This window comes from Sinocyclocheilus grahami, unplaced genomic scaffold, assembly GCF_001515645.1.
Source record: "Sinocyclocheilus grahami isolate Dianchi unplaced genomic scaffold, SAMN03320097.WGS_v1.1 scaffold597.1, whole genome shotgun sequence".
NCBI classification, from domain to species: Eukaryota; Metazoa; Chordata; class Actinopteri; order Cypriniformes; family Cyprinidae; genus Sinocyclocheilus; species Sinocyclocheilus grahami.
Window position 1 is genome coordinate 470,851 of NW_015505776.1, and position 22,985 is coordinate 493,835.

Below are 22,985 nucleotides of genomic sequence, written 5' to 3' on the forward strand. Positions count from 1 at the left end.
TATAACTTTTTTTTATTTTAAAAACAAACAAACAAGCCTTGTCCAGATTTAAAAAGTGACGCAAAAGTAACGTAACACATTACTTTCCATAAAAAGTAACTAAGTAACGTGATTACTTACTTTTTTTATGGAGTAACGCATGTAATGCATTACTTTTAGAAGTAACTTTCCCCAACACTGGTTGTTTAATATTAATTTAATATGAATTTAGTTTCCATATTGTGCCTATATGTCACACAAATGATGAACGAAGCAGATTTTAATTACAAGAATCTCCACAAAGCAATCACACTTTAAGAGTACTTTCATCATTATTAGTCATCACTCACTTAATACGCATATTTCATGGCCAGAATGCATGTCTCTAATGTGGTTCTGATAAATCCCACATTCAACTTTAAGATTAAACTCGCCAATAAACGCAAATGGTGGTCGTGCGTGCGTGTGCGCAAGAGAGAGCGAGAATGAGAGAGAGAAAGAGAGATCGCTGCGATCCTGTTCATCACTCACACCAGCAGCAGCACCAGCTCGGACCTTATAAACTCTCCATCCCAAATCCTGGAATATCAGACCGAGAATAATGAAATCGGACATAATGTGGATTTATCAAGCTCTTCTGTGCGTCTTACTTTCTGTGGATGTGGGTGAGTGACCAGCGCGTAATGCAAGTGAAGTCAAAGTGCGTTATTGATGAACTGATCGTGTTTTAAATCGTGTACAACACTATGCAAATAGGTGACTGTTAGATTGCTTTGATAAAGATCTGGGCTGGTAGGTTGTAGGTTCAAATCCCTCAAGTGATGATCCGTTCATTCCCACCATTGTGTCTTTTAGCAAGACATTTTTTTGCAGTATCATCCTCAGGGGGCCTGAAACTGCGAAAGGTTTATAAAAGCACCAACACATACGCTACTTTCAGTCCTGTTCCACTGAAGAAACTGATGCTGAATACCAGTGACATGCATCGTTAGATGCGCTACAGCAATGCAACAGACCCTTCCCAGTGTGCACATTTCCCGCAATGGGCAAAAGCACATATGGGGTGAATGGACTCTCTAAAGCGGGCGTTATCGACGTGCTGTGCAACATCTGGACAGAGCCGTTTCTCCCGTATTTCACCATTGCAAATATTCACCGGACCAGATGTGCCGCGTAAACACAGAACGAGAAGTTCTTCAAACTTTCACTGAAGCTTTAGGAAAGGAAAGGACATTAGTGAGTCAGACTGAAACCATTAATGCTGATGTTTCTGTGATGGCCGTCCTCATTGCTACCATAAACACCATCCCGTTGTTATTTAAGGAAGAGATTTAGCCAAATCTAATAAGCAGGCTGGGAGATAAAGATGCCCCCGACAGGCCAGAAAGAGGAATTTAAAGGAGTCTAATTGGGGCGCTGAAGGAAAAGATCAATGTTTGAAGAGCAACTCGATGAAATCCAGATGTGTTCAGATGCGGCCCAAACGTTAATAATGTGTTCTCACCAAAACCGCTTTAGCCACAAGAGTTCGGCAGGAGATTCACCAGCACTGCATGTGTCTGAAACAAACTGAGTGTTACCTTACACCACTGATTTTCAACAGTTTACCAAATCGCTTGATAATCAAGGCACCGGGACCAGGACTACTGCACAGAGCAGATCCAAGTTCATGCCCACGCTGAGTGAGATAACAGCATATGGGAGAGATATGTAGACTTCTATTATCAGTTTTTAAAAGGGATAGTTTGCCCCAAATGAAGCAAGCATGCCTGTCAAACTTAAAACTACATTAGACAAAAATAAAATTGGTCCATACAAACTTGTATGCTGCATTCCAAGTTTTGGGAGTCATTTGATAGATTGGAACAGACTGAAATTTAAGTTATTCATTGGTAACATTTGTGATTCAATGATTCTTGAACAATGATTCCTACAACAAATTGTTTAGTCCAATTTGTGAGCAACTGAAATGTTTTTGCCACCCTAAAGGTGCAGTCACATTTACTGTTGCTTGGTGAAATTCGCAGTCATTCCAATAGGAATCCACGTGATATAGAGTTTTTTCTGAGGGCGAATAAGTTCCCCACACAGATTTCGCTCAAGTTCAAGTTGGTTATGCAAATTTGCCGTGCTGACCAACAGCATACCAGAGGTGTGCTTCATACATCTCTGCACTACTGACAATGGACATATGACCTATTTTTGTGTCAAGCCTGGAATTAGCTTAAATTTCGCAGATGTGACCTTAAAGGCCTCAGTATATTCATGGCGAAGTTTTTTTTTTTTCATTCTTCGCTTAGGGGTAAAAAGAAGTTTGAAATACCTTTGCAGTGGTATACTGTAAGCGAACATCCTGACTCTACCCGTAGTGCTGAGAGAAGCTCTTTTCCAGCTCAGCAATTTAGCCACACAGTGTCACTTTCAATTTCTGCTATAAAGCAGCTCTTCGGTGTGTTCATGATTTTACTCTCGGACATCTGACCTCGATGGACTGAACAGTCACATCGAGGTCAGACAAAAAAAATGTCACATCAAAGAAGGTGGAGCTATAAACCAATCATAGCTCGAAGGGGATCACCAGTGGAGCTAATTTTTCCAGAAAGTTAGATATGGCAAGTTGTGTCAAACTCCCAAAACGAACTCCAAACAAACTTTGTTATGGCCTGATTTTATTTGAAATGACATCGCACCAGTTTGTTCCTAGCTTTCGCTTGAATTATATGGGGCCTTAAGCCCTTACAGTAGTAGTTCACTGTGGAGGCCATATCACTGTAAATTAGGTAGAAGTGTGCTTTGAAGGTCTGCAAATGGATCCTTGTGAGCAAGCTTGTGAACTACAAATGCAACACCTTTGTTGACTTCACAAGTCCAGAAGCCTCAAATACACAGTGCATTAACTCTCTGACTCAGTGGTCTGGTTCCTGCCGTTCTCCAGTTAAAGGCACAATATGTAAAAAAAAATGTATTTAAATATCCAAAAACCACTAGAACAGTGTTATATATTTTGCTGACTCGTGTACTTACATTATCCCAAATGCTTCGAATAATGTTTAAATCCAGAGAAATTTTAACTAGTGACACGGACCGTGTCCATAGTGTCATTGTGTCGCCTGCCAATGACGTTATAACCCCTCGATTTCCGGTTTTATTTTGTAGAAAACATGGAAACACCAAAGACGCTTTAATATGTTGTGCGTTTTAATCAACCGGCGACGACCGCACAGAGTGGCATTATAACAGAACTTTCAAACGTATCTAGTATGATTAAACAGTGCTGCTTTTTTCCCATAGACCTTTACGACCGGAAGGAGCGGAAGTGGTCAACTGTGGCATAATAAAAGCTCTGCTGCTTTTGTGCTGTGTGTCACACTCGTTCAGCGGCCTCGTTTCGCTTCGACGGCTTTCAGCCTCACCCTGCTTCATTCTACTACATTAATAAATCATTAGCTCATCCATGAACATGATTTCTGCCTGAGTCCCGTCGGATTGCTTCGGCTGTGGGGATGAAGACGACAACTCCCATGATTCCACACTCAGTCACGGCGTCATCAAACTACGCCTTTGTCTCTTTGTTTATTTTGAATACGCGCCCTCTAGTGGCGAAAATGACATATTGTGCATTTAAAGCTCACCGTTGGGAAGATTATCAGTGAATAATGTCTTACATTTCAGTGTGTTCCTCACACAAAGGATTCATATGATTCAGAAGATACTGTGCATGAGTTGTATAGACTACTTTGATAAGACAATAGGAGACAATAATGACATGTTTTGGGTGAACTGCTCCTGTATGGTCAACATTTAATAGTGCTGATCAGCAAATAAAGAGTGTAAGGAAGATGTTGAACTTGAAAACACTAGAAAGATTATGGATATGTTTTAGTGTGGGAGTTACAATGTGAGCTTTGCACATGAATGTAAACTGACTTCGGGAATGTCCTCGAAGCACCAGAGTGCAGTGAATCATGAGAGTCTGGGCCCCTCTCACTGGCCTCTCATTCATTTCTGCAGAAGAGACGGTCATAAAATAGCAACCAGAAACCTGATTTTGCTAATGTGAAGGGATATGAATGTTGATGACTCTAGTTATGTTTACTCTGCTTGCTTTTGTTTAAGACCCTTTGACATCAAAGAATCTTGAAAATAATGTATCACATTTATGCTTAAAAATATTAAGCAGCACAGCTGTTTTCAACATTGATAATAATATATATATTTCTTGAGCAGCAAATCAGTGTATTAGAATTATTTCTGAAAGATCATGTGACACTGAAGACTGAAATTATGACTGCTGAACATTCAGCTTTGCCATCACTGGAATAACATTTTTAAATTGATCAAAATAGAAATGGTTATTTCATAAATATAATATAAAAATAAACTGTTGTTTTAAATTATAATAATATTTCACAATATTACTGTTTTATGTAATAAATGTAGCTTTGGTGAGCAAAAGAGACTTTCAAAAAGTCTTACAGCCCCCCAAATTTTGAATGGCAGTGTGCATAATTTTAAAAACCAGCTTAGAAAGAGGATGGTTATTTAAATTTCAATAAAACGAAAATTCAGGCAATTTCTTTATATGTAGCCTATTAAAATGCATTGCTGATGTAAAACAAACATTTAAAGATAATACTATTTCAAAAGTAATTTCACATCACACGCTAAAAAGGGTAAAATCTGTCAAATTATATCAGTTTTACGTCACAGAGACACAAATTGGGCACAAATGGCACCATTTCCCGAGAACGACCCGTCTGATAATGTGTGTGACAGCTCCCACATGTATGAGATTACAAGTGTGCATGTACGTGTGTTTTAAGTATCTGCATGTGTGTTTGTGTTTAATCTCCTTGTCTCTTTTGTTCAGAGTGCAGGAAACAGACATTGCAAAGGTATCAGAAAAGTGAAAACAGCCGGCTGCTTTGTACAGACTGTCCGGAATCTCCTCGAAGTAGAAATCTCTCGCTGGATGACTGCGCACGCAAATGCAGCAAGAGCAAGAAGTCCTGCAGGTGACACATGCACATGTAATCAAACAAACACACAAGTTTAAAGGGATAGTTCACCTAAAAATTACAATTCTGTTATCATTTACTTACCATTATCATTTATGTAGTTGTTGTTTTTTAGTGTTATTTTGGTTTATACAGTTGACGTCAATGGGGACCAGTGCTGTTTTGAACCCCAATAACTGGACAAAAACATTCTTCAGAATATCTTCTTTTATGTTCTGCAGAACTTAATTTGTTATTGTTATTGTTAAAGTTATACAATGACAATAACAAATGAAGTAATCCAGGTTTGGAATGACATGACGGTATGTAAATGGGAACAGAATATTCATTTTTGGGTGAAAAAATGGTTTAACAAATGAGACCCTCAACTGATCCATGTGGATCTCTGACCCAACAGTTGTCTTTAGTGTTCTCTACTTGCCTCTTTACAGGACATTCTACTTTGACCACATAAACAGGAAATGTCACTTGCTTCCCTTCGACCGTTTCTCTGAAGGCGCAAAAAGAGAGCGAAAACCCAATTATGACCTTTACGAGAAGAAAGGTAAATATTTGCAATACACTTTCGAAGAAGTCCACTCACACTTGACTTTTTACTTTTATTTCTTCTGAAGTTTCCTGTAAACCTTTTGTTGTAATACCGAGCAAATGCCAGTCGTGTTTGTTTAGATCGCTGGCTTTAAGTGTGAAATGACTCCTTCCTATGTATAAAATGACCTCTGTCATTGTAAACAACACATGCTTAAGACATTTGGCAGCAAACAAAGTATAAGAAAGCATGATGATAAGTGTTGACGTTAACAAGATGCCGTATGTTTATGTTTCCAGCAAGAACTGGAGTTGAACATTTAGATTTATGCCGTAATCGACAGTAAAACTCTTGCTTGGAGACTTAAATCACCTCAGGATGTCAACGAAATGTATAATTTGTAAACATCGTTTATCGTTTCAGATTATATGATTATCTGTGTGTCGTATGTTTTCCACAGACTATGTGAGAGAGTGCATCATTGGGTCAGGTGTCAACTACAAGGGAAGAAGGTCATTCACAAAGACTGGAATTACGTGTCAAGCCTGGAATATGTCCATCCCACATGAACACAAGTAAACATTTAATTTCATTTAATTTAATTTAAAAAAAACGAAAAACAGAAAGGTTTTTTTTTTGTTTCATTTTTTAGACAGGCAGTGATTAAAGTTCCCCTAAAAATTTGTCTCAGCCAATAGAAACATGCACCAACATGCTGCATTGTGACTCGTCTTTGTTTCTTAGTGAATCGGGTTTTACAACAATGCAACCGGTGCATTCAATTAAAAGCACAAACAATTTACATTAGTATAAATAGCATATAATTTCTATTTACACTTTGTGTGAATAGCATCTATCACTGTTTGCACTTGCTAATTGTTACAATTTACACTGTGTGCAAACATTATCTAACAATATTTATACTCTGTATAAATAGTATTTAAGATCTGTTACACCGTGTAAATAGCGTCTACCTTTTTTTTACACTGTGTAAATATCTGGCGCTAATAAACAACGCTATTCATAGTTAGCACTTGCCTCTGTCTCTTAAACCACTCACTCCTCTGTAACTCATTCTCTCTAAACTTCTCATTTGCAGCTTTCATATGGTCTCTGACAGCTAGCAATTTTCGCTATAGTCCTTACTGTTCCTAGCACAGACTTAGCCATTAGCTGTTAATCGCCGCCAGCATGCTGTCTGCCAACAATCGCTGATTAGTCTGGACTGCAGATGAGATTGCTTTCAGGCCTGGCCGGTTGAGAGTCATCTTTCTGACAACAGAAGTTAAGTGGGACTGTACGGAGTGATGCCTTGACTGCGTGAACACGAGCCAATCTGTTAATGTGGTCAATTGTTTCCAGGTCCTTGTTAGCCAAGATGTTATTAGCTCTACGAGTTACGCTGCTTACAAGCTGTATAAAGGTTTTAGAGGTGAGAGAATGAAAGAAAGATAGAGAAAGAACGAGAGGAGGAGGATTTATGGACCGAAGTCGTGTTCTGTCTGCCCTCCAGCTGAGCTCACAAAGCCGCAGACACATTAAAATATGAGCAGCATTCGAGACTAGAGCACAGATGCTAATCCAGACCTTCTCTTCCCCATGGATAACAGTACATTCCGACTTCGAATCCCTTCGAACCTTTTTCCATGTGATAAGATCTTTTTCCTCTCAGACTCAAGCTTCTCAATCTGTCCAGCAGCACAACATGTCCACCTGCCCCATCCATTCGGCCAAGCCAAATGGGGAGACAGCAGAAAACAATCAGAGAGAAGGTGATAAGATCCAAGTAAATCTTCTCTGAGAAGACAAAAAACACAAGCCCTTTTTCTACCAACAAGGTGTTGGTGCTGGTTCCAGAGCCGGTGGGCAGCCAACAGCGACCTGCTGCCCTGAAATGTCACTTTTTGAGATGTAAACCTTTTGTACAAACACAAACGAAAGTTTTCCAATAAATGACCAGTTTTGACCAGTGAATTGCATTCAGAGTGCGAGAGTGCCTGTTGGCAGCCAGAGAGAAATAGCTGGCTAACATCTGTTAGCACAACATCATTAGCTGTAGCGATCTCAGGCCTCATGTGGAACCAGCCACAAGATCCAGATGCAGGAATACAGTCCAATCCAGCACTGCAAGCCTTTCAAAACCCAGTTGTTTAAGCAATTCATCTGCTCTGCATGGCTTTTGTTTAGACGGTGTCCTGATTTGGTGCCATTCTAACTTATGTTGATGTTTTAGAAGCAACAGGATTTTTATCCAGATCATTTCAAAGGTTTGGGTTCACTTAGATTTAGATCATCAGATAGCATCTGTTGGGGCACAATGTGCTTGGTTTACATGGTTGTTAGCTGGTCCAGGCTGGTTTAGACGATGGATTCAAGTCAACCTGGTAGAGGGTTCCTCTAATCCAGCTCAGAGTTTAGCTTCAACCCTAATTAAAGACACCTGAGCAAGCTAATCACAGAGTTACTAGAAAGTAGATATAGGTAGGTGAGTTTGATCAAGGTTTGAGCTAAACTCTGCAGGGCAGTGGCCCTCCAGGGTTGGATTTGAGGGTACCTGTGGAAGACCATCCATACTGCTTATTGTATATAGCAGTGATTCTCAATTCCAGTCCTGGGGTACCACTGCTCTGCACATTTTGTATGTCTTCCTTATTTAACACACATGATTCAGATCATCGTTTAGGAGGGAGATCCATGAACTGAACCAAGGGCGTCAGAAAGAGAGACATACAAAATGTGCAGACCAGTGGTGACCCAGGACTGGAATTGAGAACCACTGGTGTATTGGACTGTGGGACCCGGTTGACCAGGGGTGTCCAATCTTGCTCCTGGAGGGCCAGTTTCCTGCACAGTTTAGCTCCAACCTTCTCCAACATGCCTGTTCAGAATTATTTGTAATCCAGAAAACCTTGATCAACTGGTTCAGGTGTATAAGGTGACCCCTCCAGGAGCAGTATTGGACACCCCTGTGGTAGACCCTTTTGGTCATCCTGTAGAATGTAGACTATCCTGGTGTGGACCTCTGCTGAAAGACCACCAGGTTTCTTAAGCTTGTTCTTAAGGTTTCTTAACATGTGTCATCACTACGACACACCCTTTACGGCATTGGTCCTGCCTTTTTTTCCCACACTGGGCTCGTTCCAGGACTGATTCCGGCAATGTTACTGGGCCCATCCATTTCTGGCATTTTTCCGGGATCAACACTCTGTGTGAAAGGGGCTTTAACTAGCTCCATCAGGTAGCCAACCAGCGTCACAGGAATGACCATGCTGGTCAAACTGCTTCATCTGCTGATTTTTTTCTGTTGAACAGCATAGCTATGCGAGTTCTCAAGCTGAACCAGCACTAGCACAAACTCAAAATTCATACTTGTCTAAGCTGATATTTTTGGCTAATTGATCTGAATTGTTCAATCAATATTCTAAAAGACCAGGGCTGCGTTTCCCGATAACGGTGTCTCTTAGCGCGCTACGAAGACTCTAAAGGTACACCTTAACTAGGGGTATACCTTTCCTAGGTGTGTTCCCCGAACTATACCTTAGGAGGCTGCTTAAGATATACCTTTTTACGTGCAACGTTACCAGGTGCTGTCCATGGCGGTGGTGCTGAATTGGCTGGTATCCATGGCTCGAGAATCGGTTATTCATTCTATGCACGGGCCGCTTCATTGTGTTATGTGAGAAAGCAGTGTTCTTTATAAAAGAAGTGTTTATTTTAAATAACGACATGGAACCTTTTCCTGTTAGAACACAAAGAACTTGCGTGAAACTTTTACTTTCGCTTTGCAACATACATCATGTCAGGGAAGAAAACCAAAAAAGAAAATTATATTCCCAGAGCGCATCCCAGTGGTCACCACATAAAATACAAGGGAAAAACATGAGACACAGCTTAATAATTTAACATCTTCTAACAAAAGACGAAACCAAAACAAAAAAAAACATAGGCCTACACAAGTCCAGCAGAAAACTATTCTGGTAAGAGTGCTTTCCAACAAGAAGCACTTCAGTTCAAATTGTATTTAGCAGGGCTCATGGGATCTTATAAAAATAATCAAAATTGCAAACTAAATCCATCACTAACTGGCAGTATGCCTTCGCTGCCTTTGGCATCATTTATATTCTCATAATATATTTTCCATACTGTCTTAATTTACTCCACAACCAGGGTTGACTGCCCAGCAGCCGCATAACATATTGGTGTAAATCACTAATTTCTGTTATTCGATGACCTACTACTAATAAAAACGCAACAGGAGAAACATATAATCAACAGCTAGTACTATTGCGGAGAAAAAGAGAGAAAGAGCCGCCAGCAGCTGAATTTGTCTCGACAAAATCGGACCAACAAGTCAAGATCTAAAAGCTGCTGAATTTGCTGCTGTGCCGGCAGTAATAATAATAAATAAAATAATAATAAAAAATTCTAAAGTTTTAGTGCACATATACACTATATGGCTCTGCGGACGGCACCATCTTTGATTTTGCACAACTATTATATTCGTATAGAATGAGACGTAAAGAAATGTGAACTGTCAAAAGTGATAAGGAATAGCTAAGAGTGGTCCAGACCAACCTTACGAACGAATTACTTACAGAAGGTATACTTAACTAAGAACGTTTCGGGAAACACGTATTAACGTAAAGGTACAACTTAAGGTATAACTTACGAACGACGTAGCATTAAGAAGGTTTCGGGAAACGCAGCCCAGGTCTGTCCAATCCTGCTTCTGGAACACTCTGCAACATTCTTTTCCAGCCTGTTCCAACACACCTGCCTGGAAGTTTCTCGCAATCTTGAAGCCCCCGAATAGCTCTTTCGTGTGTTTTAATAGAGTTAAACTCTAAGGACAGTGGCCCTCCAGGAAAATGGCTGGACACCCCTGAAAAAGACAGTTTGAGCTGGTTGATCACAATAACTAAATTTCTGTTTCTAAATGCATTCCCTCTCTTCTTATTTGTATGTTTATTTATCAGTTTCAAGCCTGCAAGGCACAAAAAGTTTGACCTGCAACAGAACTTCTGCCGAAACCCAGACAATGATCCAAGTGGACCCTGGTGCTTCACTGAACTCACTGAGACTCGGCACCAGGAATGTGGGCTGCCCCCGTGTTCAGAAGGTTAGAGATGACTTCATCAATATTATATAGTACCGTATGTCAGTATATTTGTGTTTGTTGTACTGTCTGCATGATAGTGCACTATTGTGTGCATTTGGTGATTGTAATACCTGTGTGCATGTGTGTTTGTAGTGGAGTGTATGAAGTGTAATGGGGAAACATACAGAGGGCCCATGGATCACACAGAGAGTGGGAAAGAGTGCCAGAGATGGGACTCACAGAAACCTCAAAAACACACCTACCAGCCTCACAGGTACATATTCACATGTACACACACACACACACCCCCAACTGTGTGTTTTACAATATGCTCCTTTGTACCTGTATTTATAGGCATGTAGGTAAAGGCCTGGATGACAACTACTGCCGCAATCCCAATAATGACGTGCGTCCGTGGTGTTACACGATGGACAAAAACACACCATGGGAGTACTGTATAATCAGTGTGTGTGGTATGTCCACTTTTCCACCTTTCATTCTATAAAACATTTGTCATTATATTGTTGCATACTAATCAGAATATTGTCTGTCATGAGTTTAATTCAAGCTAAATGTTTCTAGCGCATGTGAAGGAAGCCACTCTCCTATTGCAGATACTTGTATGTGTGTGTGAAATTTAATTTAGCCCAGGGATTGTGTTCAGGTGCACTGACTTGTAAATCTTGTGGTTCAGGTGTTACTCCTGTATTTCATTCATGGCATCTTTCCAATGGAAACATTTTTCAAATGCTGATGCTTGGAATTCCTGCCATTCTCTCTCCCTTTCTCTCGTTCAGACTCAAATAATGATGTGGAAGTGGAGGTGACCACCTCTTGTTTTCAGGGTCAGGGAGAGGGTTACAGGGGTACAGTCAATGTGACCCCTGCAGGTGTGACCTGTCAACGCTGGGATGCCCTCTTTCCTCACAACCATTCATACACACCGCACAACTATAAATGCAAGTGAGTCATGCTACACTTATGTTTTTTAGGACACCTTAGCATGTTGCTGTGTGGTTGCTAAGGTGTTCTGATGATTTCTAGGACTGTTGGGTAGTTGCTGGGTAATATAGCTAAAAATATATAAAATATTAAAATACATATTTTATATATTTCTTACAGCCTTTTGGTAAACCTTAATTACCATCAAACAGCTACTGAAACCAATTAGAATCAGATTAATTGATGAAATGTAGAAGGCATGTTTTCTACAATGTCTTTTGCTAAATTTGCATTTTAAACAATATACAGTACAGTAATATTTACCTGCATTCATTTTAAATAAAACTTTTTAATATATAAAACGTCACATGGGGGAAAAAATCATTTGAATCATTGAATCAGAATTTTGAATCAGTTAAGTGACAGTTTGATTTCTTTTTTAACATTGTCATTCTAGCAGGTTACAAGTCTAATGATGCCTTCTTTAGGAAACTTAATGACCAAATAAAAAACTGCATAACATTTTCACAATGATGCTTAATTTATGTTTCCAGGAAAAACATTGCAAATATACAGTATTGTAAATATTTGAAACAATGCCCTAGTTGCTAGGTGGTTGCTTACTGGCGAAAGTCGAAAGAAGCAAATTCCAAGTTTTTTCAATATTCTAGCTCCTAGTTATGGGCTAGAATTTGGGGTTTGCTCACATCTGACTGATCCTAAACCACTACTGACATCCTGAAAAAGAATAAGCAAGAAAAATATACATGCAAAAAGTATTTGACAAAATTGTTTGTTTGTGTCCCACCCAGGAATCTCAGGGAGAACTTTTGCAGAAACCCTGATGGCTCTGAAATTCCCTGGTGTTTCACAACAGACCCTAAAGTACGCAAAGCTTTCTGTACCAACATCCCCAGATGTGAGTCAGAGAGCTCTGATAGCACAGGTGAGCCCACACACACACACACACACATCTTACACACTCTCACACATGTATTGCACCGCATGGCTAGGAATCATGAACCATGTTTAGCCACATAATGAATTGTGTTGTTCCAAAACGCTTAGCTCATCATAATTTACAAGAATTTTAATGATGAAAGACAAAGATGTTTTGCGCACAGGCGCCATCATGGACGTATGGAGACTGCCTGTAAAGATCTGGCACCCAGCTCGAGTGTGGTTTTGTTCTGGGTACCCTCACATTCGCCTTCATCTGTGTCACACAAGCAGTCATAAAAGAAAAAGATTATTCTGTACAAATTGTGTTGTCTGTTTTAAAATTCTGTTAGAATATTCTCTTGTTTTCATGTACTGTATGTTCCAGCTTTGTGTTTCAAAAGACACATTTCTCACCAGAAGAGTCCCTTTGAGGTTTCAGGTCAGAGAGACAGGGCAGTGCCTCTCTGGATTCACTCAAACTTCAGTCAGATGTTGGCACAGACAAAAGCTTTTTTCCCTTACATGTTTGCCAACCACCAATTGTAAAGTGGCCCCTGACGTGAAATTGGCCCTCCCCCACTAATAAAATGCTATTTCAAACATGCTTACTTCATGACAGCATGGATACAATCAGCAAATCCATAAATAATCTAAACATGGAGCTTTGAATAAGCATGGATTTTACTGAAGGTACATGCATGTGATTATACTTGTTGACATTGTTATCTTTATGTCTGTTTTATCTGTGTCCTAGAATGTTATGAAGACAATGGGGAGAGTTACCGTGGTAATTTGTCGAAAACAAGATCTGGTATTCCTTGTGGGCTGTGGTCCGACCACACATTCAGGTATATGTTTCCATGAAATCACTGAAACCATTTTAAGCTGCCATGTGTCTGTTTTTTCAAAGTCAAAATACGCTCTATTCCAGTGTTCAAAGAAAACCACTGGCTGCCATTGTCCAAAATCATAAGTAGGGCTGTACACTTAATCAACTGTGTTATGGACTAGTGTCAATTGAAAATATTACACTGCAAAAGACCATTTAAGCTATCTGTATCTGTGTGAATGAGCAGCGCAGGTCTACAGTGGGTACGGAAAGTATTCAGACCCCCTTAAATTTTTCACTCTTTGTTATATTGCAGCCATTTGCTAAAATCATTTAAGTTAAAATTTTTTTCCTCATTAATGTACACACAGCACCCCATACTGACAGAAAAACACAGAATTGTTGACATTTTTGCAGATTTATTAAAAAAGAAAAACTGAAATATCACATGGTCCTAAGTATTCATGCTGTGACACTCATATATTTAACTCAGGTGCTGTCCATTTCTTCTGATCATCCTTGAGATGGTTCTACACCTACATTTGAGTCCAGCTGTGTTTGATTATACTGATTGGACTTGATTAGGAAAGCCACACACCTGTCTATATAAGACCTTACAGCTCACAGTGCATGTCAGAGCAAATGAGAATCATGAGGTCAAAGGAACTGCCACTACAACCTGCCAAAAATGTGGGGAAGTCATGGCCGAATGGTTAGAGAGTCGGACTCGTAACCCAAGGTTGTGGGTTCGAGTCTCGTACCGGCAGGGATTGCAGGTGGGAGGGAGTGAATGTATAGTGCTCTCTCCCACCTTCAATACCATGACTGAGGTGCCCTTGAGCAAGGCACCGAACCCCCAACTGCTCCCCGGGCGCCGCAGCAAAAAAATGGCTGCCCACTGCTCCGGGTGTGTGTTCACGGTGTGTGTGTTCACTGCTGTGTGTGTGCACTTTGGATGGGATAAATGCAGAGCACTAATTCCGAGTATGGGTCTCCATACTTGGCCACGTGTCACTTCACTTCACTTCAAATAAAAGTTTGTATTATCTTGAAGAATTGATGACAGATATTTATTACTGTTGTACAATAGAATGTACTCCTGGTAATAATAATAATAATACAATTTATTAAAACGTTATTTTTTCAAAATAAGCTCAAAAATAAAAGCAATTGTGAATTTTTCATTAAATTGTTAAAGCAGAACAGATTTTATAGGGCTCTAATAACCTATATGGAAACAGTCAATATTTTTGAATTTCCATTTGGTGATACTACAGAAATGACACGCTGGACAATTAATGGAGCATGTCCATTATAGATAGTACTGGTCAGTCAATGTTTGTTTCTCAATGACAGATTTTTTTTAATTTAAGTAGCTGTGAACACTTTCAATGCTAATCTTTTCAAAAATGTAGTTAACTTAATTATGCAATGAGTTTAGAGAAAAAATAAGCAAATAAGCAAAATGTTGATGATATATACTATAAAAAAGTAATTATTTCAATGCTCAATATTAATTTATCAATTAAAAATGGCAAAAATGTTAAAAAAGTTTTTAAAAGTTTTACCTGAAATGTATGTATTTTATCCAAAATCTTAACAAATATTGTGTATTGAGTATTGTGTCATTCATCTTGCATTGCCTTCACTGAAATCAGTTGTGAGTGTTTTGTGCTTTTCCATGTTTTACATTGACTATGTAGATCACTCCAGTCCAAACCGTCCACGGACAGTGTCAGACCATCACGGAACGCGGACGGCCAAAGTACTCTTTGGGGTTTGGTCACTCACGATGTTCCATTCTAGTTAGAATGCTGTCTTAGAAGGCAGCTGTCTATCTAGGCAGTGAGGCAGTTCACTAGGTTTTGAAATATTTCATGCTTCTTTGCACTTTTGCTCTCTCTTGGGTTCCTGTTGACTCTTGGAACCAGAACCACTTATTTGTAGAAGTCATTTATTAGCAGTGATGTTGAGTTTGCTTTGAAAGGCAGTTATCAGGCAGTATTACAACATTGAAAGAGAACTAAGGGCAGTGATAACAAACAGAAAAGGGAGAGCCGGGCCGCTCATATTCATCACTGATACACTGAGGACAGAAAATACCACACACTGTTCCACGGGAGACAAATGCCCCATAAAGCAGCTCGCTCAGCATCCTGTAGTCCCTCCGCTCGGACTAAGCTGTTAACATTACTTAATTTACAGGAATTTTAAAAGCCAAAATGGCACAGACAGATGGACATGTTGCAGGAGTGACCTCTGACCCCAGGAAGTGCTGTCCCCCACTCTCAAAACACGGGCAGATCAAAGCCAATCAGCTTCTTCAAATGGCGTCCAGCCAGTGAGTCTGCCTCACTTGGGGTCGAAAGGTTGTCTCTGAGAAAACTCAACGTTGGCTTGTTCAGCGGTCACTGGGGACAAGAAATTACCTCTCCACTCTATCACTCTTTGCTTCCTATACATTTTTCATTCTGGGTTTTCAGCCCCTGCGATCCAAGGGCTGTCTGTCTCGCTCTAGGATTTATTTTCTTTGTAAGTCAACTCTGTAGAAGTCGCTTGGCGTGCAGTTTCGCGCTGGCTTGAGGACAGGTGGTGTAATACGCAGAGCCGCACTGACAGTTCTGAGTTCATACATTCAAACTTTTATGGGTGCTGGAGGGATGATTTTAATATGGTTCATTCTTTGAACATCTTGTCACACAATGATGTACGAGTCAACATTTCCATTCCTCTTGTGCTGGCCTGTTTCTCTGAACTGAGTAGCTGATTTCCTGTTCTTTGTTTTTGTGTGTGTGTAGGAGAGACACGCAGTCAGCGAAGGCCAGCGCAGGCTTAGAGTTGAACTTGTGCAGGAATCCAGACCGAGATAAGCACGGGCCATGGTGTTACACGTCCAACTCCTCCATTCCCTGGGACTACTGCGGACTAGAGCGATGTGAGTTTCCTACTTCCTGTTTCTCTTCTCTTTTCTTTGGTTAAAAGACCAGTGTAGACAAGCATATATCTACCTGTCTGTCTGTATGTCTATCTGTCTATACATACGTCAGTTTGTATGCCTTTGTATACTTCATCTGTCCATCCATCCATTGTCAATCTGTATATTTATCCATCCATCCGTCCATTAATCATTTTGTCTTTGCTCTATCTTTATGTCTGGACTTTTTCCCTCTACTAGTTAAAAACTACATGTATAACCGTTAGTCACATTAATTTATTTATTAGTAAATTTTCTACTTCCCTAAATTCCTTTCCTTGAAATTCTACATTCTACATTCTACAACCTCATTTCAAATTCAGGAAACCAGTTGGAAAGTAAAACACATTCTCAATTTAATTATGAATGGCACACAACTCTGGTTATGATGACAGACAGGGTCTCTTGACCTCCATGCCTGGGGTATTTTGTTATCATTTGTAGCTTTCAAAGCCTGTTGGATATTATGTAGTGAGTTTGTGTCTGTGGTTATTGTTTCCTCGAACGAGGCGTCACACTATAACACCAGCCAGATGCAATCCTCTTCATCTATGTACCCATGCAGCTGTGTCACTGCAGCTGGATTTTTATAATTGTTTCATTCAGGCACATTTGTGATGGTCAGCTAGTGCATGTTGAAGAATGAGATGCTGTTTGTGTAGGCTTGAAAATGTTTCATTATACATATTTTGTTGCTGGTTTTGAGTGCAAACTAACATTTAATGTCTTTATTATTCAGGTAAATCATTGTCATCTGATGACCATCAAAAGAGTAAGTTTATATCAGTTCTTTTTAGCAGATAATAACCATGCAGTGGTTCTCAATTGGTGGGTCGCTGGCCTCTTGTGGTCACAAGCACCAAAGAAAAAAATATGCTAAATGCAAATAATAAAATAAAACAGAATAAAATCATATTAAAAAAAGAAATACGAAATAAAACATTTAAGCACTAAGCAAAATAAAGACATATCTACAAGTGTCCTATTGATTTGTATAGACTTCTTATTATTGGGCCTGTACAGTTTTGTGTTTTTATGTTCAATGTCAAATCTGGGTCCGGAAACCACTTGACTATGATATTCTATTACATTGTGTCTTTTTTTACTGTTCTATATTTTTCATGAAGTCTTCTCTAACAGTTACCTCTTTTGCTCTCAGCAGGTGAAGGACCAAAACCATCTTGTTTTATACACAAAACCACACGGATTGTTGGGGGGATGCAGGTACAGCGGGCAGAGGATGGAAGCTGGGTGGTCAGCATTCAGAAAGGGTACATACTTCCTGTTTGATCATTATGAAGTATTATGTATAATCTTAGTCAACCTAGAGTACTGTGATGTTTTAAATGCATATTAAATATACACAGAATATGGTAACATCTAAATTAACTAGTTTTATTCAGGTCAAAAATATTATATAACATTGACGAAAATGTAAATGCATTAATTTCAATCATGACTAAGTTTCAGAATAGTTTTAGCATGTTAATGGACATGACAATGTTAAAGTATTTGTTCTTGGTGTACTAGATTTGCTACGCACGCTGCTGCAGAGCAAGTATGGACTTTCTACTGCCAACATATACACACTGCTGCTGCATGAATAGGCATATAGCCTGGATCTAGACAGGTGGAGCTGGGGGAGGTGGATGGTTTTAGAGAAAATCTTATAGTGTGATGCAGGACCAGCTTAGAGCTAACTGATCCAGACTATTTAAATGTTGAGCAAGCAACATCATAGTCTTCAAAATCAGCAAGGGCTTGTGCCATGTAGGAAATGACGGGATTGCAAGCAGATTGCAGTTTACAGTTTCATGACTGAACTAGATATTTATACCTTCAAAACTAATTTCATAGGTTAAATCAGGTAAAAAGCTATTTTAGGTGAGAATTGCAGCACTTACAACACTCTACATGTATAGCTTTACAATATAATTTAAGGAAAGTACATTTTCTATCGGGAAAAAAAAGCTGGAGAATGAGCATAACATCTACTTTACAAAATGTCAAATTTACTTGTATTTTGTATTCCACGTGTTGAGTGTCTTATTAAAAAAGGTTTAAAAACATTTGCAACTTATGTGGAACACTAAAATATTGTTTGTAGTTTAATGTTTTTTTTGTTTGTTTTTTAAATGGCATTATGATTTAGGATATTTGGTTAAAATAAGTTTTAGTATCTAGAAAATTCAGAAAGATATGTAATATTTATAGCATGGGCGACAGTAGTTCTTGTAGCCATAACGACTCATTCTGATTGGTTCTCCTCCTACAGGAACAGACATTGGTGCGGTGGCTCTCTCATCAGAGAGGAATGGGTTCTGACTGATCAGCAGTGCTTCTCTACCTGGTAATCCTTCCATTCAACCCATCTTACATCCGCTATTAACTAGCCACTCTCTCATGGCAATACAAACCACATTTGACTTTTCCTCATTCTTGGGCGTGCATGATTCTGGCCTGTCCCGGCCTTGTGTTCCCATCTGTCAGTTGATGTTTTCTATGAGACGTGTGGATCCAGAGTTTCCGGTTTTAGAGAGAGTAGTGACATATCCGCTCGAGTTGTGACTGATGGCTCTCTGCTCTGTCAGTGGTGCATCTGTTTAGACTCCGTGTTTGGCTGCATGATATATGCCTGTGGATCTGCTTCAGTGACACTTGAGTGAAAACCTGCTGGCTCTGTTTAGTTTGAGGGGGAAAAGGGGGACAGAAGGAGAACGAGAGCGTGCGTGTCTGGCTTTTAGATCATCTCTACATTCCCCAGATCCGCTCCCTGGTGGGTTCAGCTATCTTGTGCTTCGCATGAAGACACAGGCAGGGCTGGATGCTAGAACTGACCTATGTGCCTTGATCAGCACTGGAGATGACTTTACCAGGGACGCTCGCCAACTTACATATGTATCACTTGTAAAAAGTCGCTCCCCTTCATCTGCAATCCACATCAGATTATATATGTTCAGAAGGCTAAAATGACTAATCAATATTTTACTCTGATACTCTAGTTGCATATTTTAGTTGACATGTAACTCATGTACTTGACATATATGCTTATATATATAGTGTTTCTTGCACGTCCCTCAGCGTTCCTGATCTCTCGGAGTACACCGTGCAGGTGGGGCTTCTTCATCTTAACGCGTCCTCCGGCACACAGGGTCTCCGGATCGCACATGTGGTCTGCGGGCCTGAGGGATCCAACTTGGCCCTGCTCAAACTCACAACGTAAGTGCATTTATCCATCTGCCCATTCATCTTTTCATTCATCCAGCCATCCTTTTGGTAACTCACAGTCTTATGCCCAGGCCTGCCCCTCTCTCTGAGCATGTGCGAACTGTGCTGCTTCCTGTCGCAGGATGTGCTGTTGCAGAAGGCACCTACTGCCTCATGTACGGCTGGGGAGACACTAAAGGTTCTATTCTATTCTATTCTATTCTATTCTGTTCTGTTCTAGTCAATACATCAACATTGACTTTGTTTACATCAATTCGATCAAAGTATTGTTTACATTAGGTAAAGTTTAATCGGAATGTTGCTTAAATCTCATTATTATCTCATTATGAGGGTCCATGTAAACATAGTCATTGTTGATTCTGATTTTATGTTTGTGTTGAAAACCTTAAAAAAAGCCTGTTAAATAATTATTACATATTTCTCTGGTTATTATATGCAAAATAACTGAGTCTGAGGACTGTTGAATTATTACAAAAAATTATGAATATCCAAGTGATCCATTGTTAATTATTCTTTACTGTTTGCATTCTGTTTCGACTCTGTTCTGTGAAAGTTACTATATGAATATGTGAATTTTGTTTACATTAAATACATTTTATAATATTAATATTTCTATTTCATTCCTACCTTTTTCCCTTCCTTTTTCCTTTGAACTAGTGCTAATATAAACTGGACTTTAAAAACACAGCTCCAGAATGCATTCAGATGGTCTTGATGATAATCCCAATGAATTATGACCTCTTTTATTCATGTTTGTATCTTGTGGAACAAGAACAAGATACACACACAAATATTTAATGTGACTCTGCATGAATTAAAATACACACTAGCACAAACTAAACATTCTTAGCTCATATTTAACTCATTTTTCCAAACCCGTGTTGAGTTATTTAGACACATAGGGCCAAATAAATAAAGGTAATTGATTTTGCATTCAAACCTTTCCAGACCATTACATTTCTATTAAAACTGACCCTTTGACCTCTCTGTTAGGCACAGGTCATGAGGGCAGTCTGAAGTTGGTGGGGCTTCCGATTGTCAGCAACAAGAGGTGTTCTCAAAGCCACAAGGGTATTCTGCCCATTACGGAGACTAAAATCTGTGCTGGAGGCAAGAGAGACCAAGGTGTTTGTGAGGTACGAGTCAGTTCCTGGTTTTTGAGGAGTATAGTTTCAGATGACGGTGTTTGTTTCATGAGTGTGACCTCTATTCTTATCGATTCACTTCTTCCAGAAAGACTACGGTGGCCCATTGGTGTGCCAGGAAGGCGAGAGCAAGGTCATAGTGGGTGTGAGCATCAACGGCCGCGGATGTGCCGTCGCCAGGCGTCCTGCCGTCTTCGTCAACGTGGCCTTCTACTCTGAATGGATCCGCAAAGTCTTCAAATACTATTCAGACATGGAAATAAGTTCCTAGATTATTATATTTTCCACAGATGTGGTGAATAGAACTCATGGTGCATTACGTTTTTTAGCATCTACAGCATATGAAGACCACGGTTGCTGTATGATTGGTATACAAACAACTTGGAGGCCAGAGTTTGGTTTGTTTTTTAGCTTAAATTAAAACCACTAGTACGGAAAAGGTGCAAGACAAGAATATCTGATGTTTTTGCAAACAAACTGCAAAAATCTGACATCAGACATGATGAAATGACAACTTTTAAACTCTCTGGGTGATTGTTGTGGCTGGTGATTTAGCCCTCATAAATTAAGGACAGAGGGATAAATGACGAAAGAAAAACAATTAGAAGAAACTGTGGTGTTAATCCACATGAACATATTTGTCTCAGAGCAGATGTTGTTCTAAATGTCATTCCCTGGAGATACTTGAAGATGGCAATAAGTCGACATTTTCAGACATGACGGAGCTTTTGTTTTCACTGGGGTGCATTTTCACTTGTTCACATCTGAATTTTCTTCAATGTACGTCATTTTAAAGGTGTTTCAGGTGCAACATATAAGGACAGTGTTCCATATCACTGTTCCCAAAACACCATTTTCAACATCAACCACTTCAGCTGTCTTCACCACGGTTGGTACACATGCTTGAATGGGATGTTATCACACACCACCAGAAGGGTTCAGTGACATTCTAATGTTTCGCACCTTGCCTTACTCCAGTTTGGAGCATTCTGTGGCCCCTTTGGGGCTGTTTCGTGTACTGCACTCCAAAGAGTGTGCTAATGTCACTCTGTACATCCGTAGGTCTTATAGATCTGAAATTACAAACATCTGAAGGTCTTTCCTTTCACATGGTGTAATATATCTGTCGGAAATTTTATATGCAGTTTGTGAAGTATTTATTAATGTCTTTTATAGACAGACCAAAGTCATGGCATTTCATCCTCCAGAAGTGTTTATTGTGTTTAATCTGGCATGTAGATTTGAAACATAACATTTGTAAACAAAACAAAAGGACAATATGTCTTTAAAGAACAATATTGTGTCATAACAGAGTGTTTCAACTCAAATATGGCTCCCTGAAGGTTTTTAAGCCGCACATGTGTCCATGTGGAGGGTCTTTTAAGTCCCAGTTTAGCCAAGAGTGCAAAGATACTTAATCAAACTGCAGTACTAAATAAAGTAATGCAGTCGACAACAGGCAGGGTAACTGTTTTAACTAATGTTTATTGCCTTTTTTAATACGGAAATTTATTTTATTGTAAATATTATGTTCGCTATGTATATAAGGTGCCTGTTTTTTTTTTTTTACATTTTATCAATTTTTACACTTGTTTTTGTATTGTTAACACCTGTTTTGCGATTTTGTGCGCTGCTGCCATCAATGGTCTTAATATTGAATATCTAGGCTGCTGTTATTGTGAACACTTTTTATAGACTGTTTAGTATTTTAAACTTTTAAAATGTAAGTAAAATATACCTGTGGCATTTTTTGTTCCATTTGTAAATAATTAAATCCTTTTAAAAAAAGTTTTTTTGGGGGGGGGCACATAGCAAAATGACTAAAACTTAAAATTAAAAATATATTTTTTTTATATTTTGAAAATATTAAAAAAGCAAATTCAAAATATCAATAAATTTACATTTATGCATTTAGCAGATGATGTTCTCGAAGGCGACTTACAAAAGATGAACATAAGCAATGCTATAATAGTATATAGATAATACTTAAATAGCACTGCTATTAAATGAAAAATGGCTGATCATTTGATGTTCTAATGTATTGTTACTTTCCATGGCCTAATGGTTTCCATTTGCCTGGATCTGATGTTTCAACCCGTGTGTGTGTGTGTGTGTGTGTACTGGTTTATATATCCTGGTGGGGACTTAAACCTGACTACACAGACTCATGGGGACTCGTGTCACGTCGGGGACCTAAATTGTGGTCCCCATGGGTACAAAAGCTTATAAATCCTACAGAATTAAGTTGCAGAAATGCAAAATGCAGAAAGTTTCCTGTGAGGGGTAGGTTTAGGGGAAGGG

The 22,985-nt window shown here is 39.3% G+C and overlaps 1 protein-coding gene across 2 annotated transcripts; it reads left to right on the forward strand.

Annotated features, from left to right (window-relative positions):
- Positions 1-524: 524 nt before the first annotated feature.
- Positions 525-22,215, forward strand: hgfa (hepatocyte growth factor a). Of its 2 annotated transcripts, none has more exons than XM_016240659.1 (18): positions 525-644; positions 4,850-4,994; positions 5,429-5,541; positions 5,987-6,101; positions 10,503-10,645; positions 10,778-10,898; positions 10,979-11,097; positions 11,422-11,587; positions 12,379-12,512; positions 13,263-13,356; positions 16,136-16,272; positions 17,051-17,083; positions 17,471-17,582; positions 18,587-18,661; positions 19,393-19,530; positions 19,611-19,717; positions 20,533-20,675; positions 20,773-22,215. In XM_016240659.1, the coding sequence occupies exons 1-18, from the start codon at positions 581-583 to the stop codon at positions 20,953-20,955; spliced, it is 2,142 nt and encodes a 713-aa protein (XP_016096145.1). In that variant the 5' UTR covers positions 525-580; the 3' UTR covers positions 20,956-22,215. The 2 variants fall into 2 exon arrangements, with proteins under 2 accessions (XP_016096145.1, XP_016096146.1); XM_016240660.1 differs by having other exon boundaries at positions 17,474-17,582.
- The last annotated feature ends 770 nt before the right edge of the window (positions 22,216-22,985 follow it).